The sequence below is a fragment of the Bactrocera latifrons genome, unplaced genomic scaffold (genome assembly GCF_001853355.1).
Source record: "Bactrocera latifrons isolate USDA-ARS-PBARC rearing strain unplaced genomic scaffold, ASM185335v1 scaffold_41, whole genome shotgun sequence".
NCBI classification, from domain to species: Eukaryota; Metazoa; Arthropoda; class Insecta; order Diptera; family Tephritidae; genus Bactrocera; species Bactrocera latifrons.
The window spans coordinates 128,512-137,481 of record NW_017537057.1 but is presented as its reverse complement, the minus strand read 5'-3'; the positions used below and the strand labels follow the sequence as shown (position 1 = coordinate 137,481).

Below are 8,970 nucleotides of genomic sequence, written 5' to 3'. Positions count from 1 at the left end.
GATTAAAAACATTTATGTAAAAATAACTAAAAATTTAAAAAATGGTCTTATGCTCAAAATATTAAAACAAAAACGAATATTTTTGAATACTTTAAACCGATCTCTTGGCCAAAATATAACTTTTTAACACTAAATAATCAACAACACACTGAAATATAACTAAACAAAATTAAAAAATTCCAAAAAATATTGTTGTTGGCGTTTAAATTAATTTGTTTTTATTTAAAAAGAATTTAAAGAAATAAAAAAATTTAAATTATTAATTTAAAAATTAAAAAAAAATTAAAAGTTTCTAAAATAAATTAAAATTTTCTTCATCTTCTGTTATTGCCTATAACATATTAAAATCTACAACACATTGTTGTTGGCGTTTAAATATTTCAAGTTTTCATTTTCAAACACGCAAATGTTCAGATTCGCACTAATAAATGTATGTATGTATGTATGTATGTAGATTTCTGAGCACATACATACTCATTTTATGCACTTGTGTGTGCAATTTATGAACTGTAAAGTGCAATTAAAAGAAATCTCAAAAAGTCAAGCATGCTATTATTTATGAAAATCGCAGCAACCGAAGAGCAAATTAAAAGTAGCTACAATTGCACGCACTGGCTTGAGTGCAGCAACTACAACAAAACAAAAGCAATATACATAGCAATAATGGCCTCATCAATTGGCCATTCACATTAAACATATTTGCTGTAGTTGCATGTGTGCGGCAAGTTGGCAAGATTTTTGATAGTCATACGCAATTATGTAGCGGCGGAAAGTTGGAACGCTACATGCCACAAGCCAGTTAACAGTAATGTATATTTTAATATACTTTCATGGCAGTGTATGGAATTTTTGAGACTTTAGTGGTATAATATTGATATGAGTAATGAATTTTATTAATTTTAATACAATTTTTAATAAAAAATTCAGAAAAATTCAAATTTCAATTGAGTTTCAATATTAATGCTAGAAAACCTTTAATTACAACGCTAACTGACTCCCCACCTCCCTCAAAACCTGCCGTTACAACATGCCAATACATAAAAATCAAATCAGCCGCATTGCTAACTCATTAGTCAAGCGCAGAGGCACAACAAAGTATGAAAAATGTATACATTCAAGGTCGCCCTTACAAGCAATTACAAGTTCACCGAGAAATCGTGCTATCCGCACAGTCATTAAAATTCCTACACCCCAGCGTGCAAACATATTTCCGATGGGAAGCGGTGCTCCTTATAGCGAAGCAATTACAATTATAACAACAAGCATGTTCCAACCGCAGTAGGGTGTAGAAAATTGCAACACAGCAATCGCACCGAATTGAGGTATCGACAATCAATCAATAGAATAACTGTGTTCGAGCAGCCGAAAAACAAATATTTGTGTAAATTTTTGCTGTAGGTGGCGGAGGCGCTGCTTCAAATCGAATTTAACCACAATATTGTACTTCTTACAACACTAATTGTCGTTTGTTATGCCTTTGAAGGTTACTGCCAGTTCTTAGCCGACTTTTATTGAGCGTCCAATAATTTTTATCGGTTTGTTGATTGTTTACTTTTAATAAATATTTCAATGTCAATGGAAATTTGTTGCGCTTCGTACAGCTGTTGCAACAAAATGTTAGTTGTTTGCACGTAAAGTAGCGCAGGTTGCTCCATATGAATTTTTTTATTGTGATAAAGTTATGTATTCGCCTGAAACTTTTTTTTTCGAATTTCATTATAAATATTTTTTTTTTTTTCATTTTGTTTGTAATTATAATATTAGTTTTAAACAAAAAAATATTTAATAATATTGGTTTTAATAAAAAAAATTGCCAACAAAAATTATAACTTCTTCCAGTAGGTATCTACTATGGGACACCTCAAACAATAATTATGTATAGCAATGGTTCCCGAAGGACGAAGTTCGTTTCTTAAGTCTTTTGTGCGCCAAATTCTTCACAGTCATTACCTCAAGTTCCACTATCAACTAATTTTTTTGTTACTTTTCCATTTTAAATACACTAAAATTACTTATTTTTATTTAAAAAATTTGGTATGCGCAATAGAGTTACCAACTCGCATTTTAGACTCTACGAAATTTTAACAGTTTTAACTAAAGAGAAAGATGTCCTCACAAGCCACGTAATACAGTGTTTTCAATGTGTCATACCTAAAGGTACATTTGAAAAATTTACATTATATGGCAACCCTAATTAAAATTTTTATAATACCAAAAATCACATCAAAAATAATAGACAGAAATATTTAATTGCTATTTGGCAGCATTTTGATTAATATAAAAAATTGTTAATATGCCAGAGATGGCACATCTACAGTAATATATGCACTATTTTTTAGGGGGTAGATTTTTAGAAATTAAAAAATAGTTACATTTTTAAACAGCATTTATTTGAAATTGATTATTTTTTAAGATATAGAAACAGAATTAGCATAGTTTTCACTTACAAACGGTATGTTTTATATCTAGTGATATATTTTATGTGCCCAAATTGCCATATCTATAGTGATATACATATGTACTGACATATGTAGAAAAATGTTCACATTTTTAAAGCAGATTTTTTCGAAATTAATATTTTTTATGCGCTAGAATTGCCATATTTATTGTGATATATGCATTGAAATATTTCAGGAGAGCTTTTGTACACATAGATACACATTTCTATATTATACATATATCTTAACTTGCAAACGATATTTTGTGTGTGCTAGAGTTGCCATAACTGCTGTGTTATATGCATTGACATTTTTGGGCATATTTTGTAGATACAGAAATATGTAATTTCACATGCAAGCTACTGTATATTTTAAGCAATAGATATTTTTTTAGGTGCTATAGTTGCCACATCTCTTGTAATCTATGGTTTTAGGAAAGAATTTTTTGATAGAGAAATACCAAGTTTCACTTACAAACAATATTTGTTTATCAAACGATATTTTTTAAGCGCTACAGCTGCTAATCTGCCATGCTATATGAATTACAATTTTGTCGGTGGCATTTTTGATATAGAAACATGTGGCGTTATTAACAAACTATATTTTATAGCTACAGACTACTGTAATTGAAACTTTTTGGATGGAATTTAATGCAAATTTACTAGCGAAAAATCAGAATTTCTTATACCTTATATCTAGTATCATAAAAGCTGGAAATTTAGGGGTTGCCATATATCTGGCAATTTACCCAAAAAACGTTAAAAACTAAAAAAAAAAAATACTTTGGGAATTGCATTTTGAATTTTTTCTTAATATCCTCCATTTCTAACAAAAACTTTCTTTATGAGGTTGCTACACAATTTTGTAATTTTTTTAGCTTTAAAACTTATAAAACTAGCTACCTTTACAAATATACCAATATAAAATTAAACTAATTAAAAAATCTAAGCTTTTCAAGAGCTTAAAGCAGAATTATCATAATTTCGAAAAAACTAGCTTTCACTGCAACAATTTAAATGATTTTCAAATTAGTATATCTATAAATAACACAACGGAAACCAACAAGCAAACCGAGAATTTCAAGCGCAGACTATTTTTTAACCAAATAAAAGCGAAATCGCCTTTAAGAAATATAGAAAAAAATTATAAAAAAAAATAATAAACAACAAATTAAAAGAAACCCAAATAAATCAACACTTCCTGTGCTTAATTTCATTATAATAATTCTACAGTTAACCAAAAAACATTTATACATACAAGGCAGTCATGCAAATCAAATGCTGTAATTGCGCATGCGGGGCGTACATACTATATGTACACATGTATGTATATGAATATACGTTTGTTTGTGTGCGACAAATTTCCGATTGCGCTTAAGAACGCCTAATTGGGAACTTATTGTGTTTGTATGTATGTAGGTCAAACAGCAGCTGAAATCGAAATTTCCTACGCCAATTATGAAGCGCGGCTTAGGAACTTAGAAGCACAGGAGAGCTACAACAGCACGCATACCGAAATAAAAAATTGCTTTAGACGATTTTGGGTGGTGTGTAGCTAATGAAAGTTTAATGCTTAAAATTGGTTGATTTTTTTTTCTATCTGTTGATTAGAAAAATTGCTGGTCCGTATTTTTAATTTTTATAAGAAAAATTGTTTACTTGCTGTATGGAAAAAATTGTATAATATAAGAGAATATTTGTTCACGAAATTTCTGCTCCGATTTGTGCTCAAATAAATGGTACAGTTTTCGAAAAAAAATTCCAGATCGGACTACTATAGCATGTGGGTTTCATACAAACTGAACGCTTAAAATAAAGTGTTTGTATGGACAACTTTTTTATTTGAAGCAGCATCTTAATAAGATTTCACACAAGTTAATTTTCAAGGTAGTACTATATTATCTGAAGAAGTTAGACAGATCAGATTACTATAGCATATAGCTACCATACAAACCGAACGATTAAATGAAGTTTATGTTTGGAAAGCTTGTTCATTTGATGAGATATATTAAAGAAATTTGGTGTTAATTGTTACTTAAGACAACGGGTTAGTCTCCGAAAAATTGTTGAGATCGGACCATTATAGCATATAACTGCCATACAAACTATACGCTTAAAATAAAGTTCAACACTTTTCAAACTTTTTTGTTTGAAATAGTATCTTAACAAAATTTCACACAAATTATTATCTCAGATAGTACTATAATCTCTGTAGAATATATTCAGATCAAACCACTATAGTATATAGCTGTGATACAAACCGAATGCTCAAAAGTAAGCTCTTGTATGAAAAACTTTTTCATTTAACGAGATATCTTCAAGAAATTTGGTATGGATTGTTACTTAAGACAACGGTGCAGTCTCCGAAAAACTGTTCAGATCGGACCACTATAGCATATAGCTACCATACAAATTTAACGCTCAAAGTTACTGTAAGGAATGTTTTGTATGCATGAAATTTATTATAGTTACTGTTATTAATTTAACAGTTTAATATGCTGCTACGTAGTGCTTAAAAACTAGCTAATAATTAAAATATCGAGCAGAGAAGCTTCCGTTGTTTGACTACTTTCATTAATATTTTTATTTTTGTCATTTCACAAACAAGAATCAACTTCAGTTGCCTACGCATTTCTTTCCCCATTATTAGCATAACTTAATATACATAAAGTATTAATACACACAATAACAGTATTACAACAAGAAAAAATATGTGTCCATTTCAATATACGAATTGCTTGTGCCACTTTTTCCAGCAGCAAGTGGAGCATGAATAGGAAATATATTCAATAAGCCGTCAAGCTCAGCACTTTTACTTTATATTTATGTTAATAACAGATCGATTTAAATGTAACATACATTTGTAGACATATTTACATACGAACTGTATACGAACTAATATGCTTGCACGCGTGCTGTGCGAAGTGGTACGTGCACGAGTCGCATTCGTCGATATATTTCACGCTTGCAGTTTCTATTGATTCGTTATTTTATTTGAATTTCTTGAACTGTTTGATATGTTATTAAAGTGTAATAGAGGCAATACACACATATACACATACATACATTGAATAATATGACAACCGAAGCGACACGTACACGTGATTATCTGCATAGTTACATACTTACGCGTATATAACTGTTGAATGTTTCACGACATGACATCTACTATGTGCGTCTGTGCATTTGTGACAGTTTGACGCTTGCCACAATTGCTTCAAATACACAATAGTAAATTGTACGTTATGCGATTGCATATCTTTGTTGGCACTCATACACATAAATTGCATAATTGTTGCATAACTGGATGCATATCTGTACTCTTTATATCTAACATATAATATATATTTAAATATATACATATAATTGCAAAACAAAATCCATAAACTTCAGCGCAGCATATCAATTACCAAATCCAGTCGATACTTGCACATTTGAAGCACGGCAATTGCATATTTGTGGTAAATTTTGCATAAGCGCGTTGCATGTGGTGATAATTGCTATCAACGCATAGGAAATGTATACTTGAATGCCAGGCAAACTTGTTATTGTTGTGGTTTTATAAATACCTTGTTTGTTTGGCAGCATAATTTATAGTTACATGAACTGTTGTGTTCAATTTCATAGTTTAACAAAGCAAATGAGCATGATTTTTTATTTGTGAGAAGATGAGTTGGCAACCCTAACATTAAAATTTTATGATTTTACACTATAAACTCAAATATTACAATATTTTTTTTTGTTGCCTAATGTAATGTAAAAATAAAATTGGCAACCCTGTTGAAAAAATTTTCATAATATAGCTTATACATATGTTTACCATTTCTAAACCATACATACATAAAATATTTAAATTTATATTACAATCCACTATATTTTATGAACAATATTTTATCAGGGTTGCCAACTTTCTTATTTATTTATGAATCAGAAATGTTTTGTATATATTTGAAAATAAAATCTGGCACCCCTGTTAAAATTTTTTATAACATAACATAGATACCGTTTCTTGATATATAAAAGGTTATATTTATTACCTATATATTAAAAAATTCAACAGGGTTACCAACATTTATTTTAGCATCTAGACTATGAAAAAATAGTTAACTGAGTTGCCATCTTTTACTATTTATATACATACATATATTTCAGAAATATTTTATTATTTTATTATAAAATTTGGCAACCCTGTTAAAAATGACTGCATCAAACCAAACATTTATTTTAGCATCTAGACTATGAAAAAGTAGTTAACTGAGTTGCCAACTTTTATTATTTATATACATATGTACATATATTTCAGAAATATTTTATTATTTTATTATAAAATTTGGCAATCCTGTTAAAAATGACTGCATCAAACCAAAACCCTATTAGAAGTGCACTAATACACTAATTTTTTCCAAAAAAATTCTAATTTCAATTTCACTACTTTTTAAAAATAACTACATATGTATATAAACTTTTAAGACTACAAATATTTGGCAACCCTGCTCCACAAATGTCTTGTTCGAATTTAGAAAAACTTTTTATTGTAGTTAACAATTTCAACTAAACTTTATTATTAAAGACCTAAAAAGAAATTAAATTAAGTGAGAGTGAGATGGCAACTCTATTTACAAAGATGTTGAATCAATATACATTATAAAGGTATAACTTTAATTTTAAAGTTCAAAAAATGTAATAAATAATAAATATATATGTACGTATGTATATATGTACATATACGTATGTATGTGGCATAAGCAGAAATTAAATTGAATTCAAATGAGGTGGCAGCTCTCTTTACAAAAAAAAAGAGTTATACACTTAATTTTACAGTAAAAAAAAGAAATCATTTTTGAAAGCAAAAATGGATATGGTAACCATATTTAACTTTTTGCACCCAAATTGTCTTGAAATAAAAAAAACGCATAAATATATTTTAAGAAAATTTTATATTTAATTTTAAAGCTAAAATTAAATTTAATTGTTAGTCTTAAATATACTTAGGGCAACTCTATTTAAAATTGTACACAAAAAGTAATCTAAAATAAACACAAAAAGTTGCAAATGTGTATTTAACGAAAATTCTGATATTGATTTTAAAGTTAAAAAAAATAAACGTCGGTATGTATGTATGTGTATGGCAACTCTATTTAAATATTGGCACCCAAATTTTCTTCAAATAAAAAAAAATTGTAAACACATATTTTATGAAAATTCTGAATTTAATTTGAAAGTTAAAAGAAAACTAAACTCCTTTTCTAAAAAAAATACATGTGGCAACTCTATATAAAAATTTATTTGAAAATAAACACAATCGTGCATCATAACTCAACTACTTAAAACGTTAATTTTTGAAAAAATAAAAAATATATGGCAACTCTAATACGCACATTTTACTAATACCGTATCATTTTATTAACTTTCTCTTTGCAGGCATTCTAACAACACTAGTTAGTACTACTCAACATGTAAATGTTCCTAAACTCACCAAATTCCACTCGGTCACATACGAATCACCATATTAACCGCTAAAACATAGAGAGAAAACAAAAAGTGTATTCACATTAAAAAAAATCCGCTCTCAACCCGGTGGCCAGCGGCATGTTTGGCCTATTGGGCTCCTCACAAATCTATGGATTACAACAAGTGCATGAGTACGGCAACAACAATCGCGCCAACAGCGACAACAACATAAGCAATAGAACACACAAAAGTAACATCAACAACGACAGCACAAATAACAGCAGTCACAAGCAACGTCGTTCCACATCGAGTCACACGGAGAGCGGCAGCAAATTCTTCGCCTCACTCAGTTCCATGCAACAGGGCATTAAATCGCCAACGAATTTCATTGAAAAGTTCATTAAAAACGAATTGCTCAGCGGCTACGACAGCATAAAGAACTACAAAAACTTTCAAACTACCGCAAGTGGCTCGAACAGCACCTTTTTCAGCAGCAGTCACAACGGCACCGCAGCGACACCTGGTTGCGTCGGTGGTGGTGGTGAAGGTGGCGACATTTTGAGCGCCGAGAGCCTGCTGACCACTTTCAATTGCCTGCAGGGCAGCTATCGCAGCAACTGTGATGGTGAGTTCTACGAGCCGGTGAATGTGACAGCACAGCGCAAGCAAACTGCAAATAGCACTATAGCAACAACTGGAACGACAACAACAACAACAACGCCGGAAGCGGATATGACGATCAAGTACTCGAAGAACTTGCTCGCGAACACACCAGACGAACAGTCGCCCGCCACGCTGCAAAACTATCAGAAGTTGTCAGAGTGTGAGCAAGACTTGCTGTTGACGCCGTCGAGTGGCGCGAGTTCGGGCGAATTTAACAGCGATGCGAACGGCAGCGGTAGCGGCAGCGGTCAGGCGACAACGCCGGTGAATAGTTTGTACAAGCGCTTGTCGTTCGGCGGACGCGCGAGCAAGAATGCGACGGATAATGCGACGACGGGGACGACGACAGCGGCGATAAATGAAAATGTAAGTGTGTATTATATTAACAGTTACATATATATATACATATATAAAATATT

At 30.9% G+C, this 8,970-nt stretch overlaps 1 protein-coding gene across 4 annotated transcripts in view; it reads left to right on the top strand.

The window, feature by feature from the left end:
- LOC108972630 (platelet binding protein GspB-like) overlaps positions 1–8,970 on the top strand; it is a 101,345-nt gene that overhangs the window by 82,172 nt on the left and 10,203 nt on the right. For all 4 annotated transcript variants that reach the window (XM_018939292.1, XM_018939296.1, XM_018939294.1 and 1 more), the window contains one exon: positions 7,859–8,917. In XM_018939292.1, coding sequence (XP_018794837.1) covers positions 8,027–8,917 — 891 coding nt within the window. In that variant the 5' untranslated portion in view covers positions 7,859–8,026. The remainder of the gene's footprint in view (positions 1–7,858; positions 8,918–8,970) is intronic.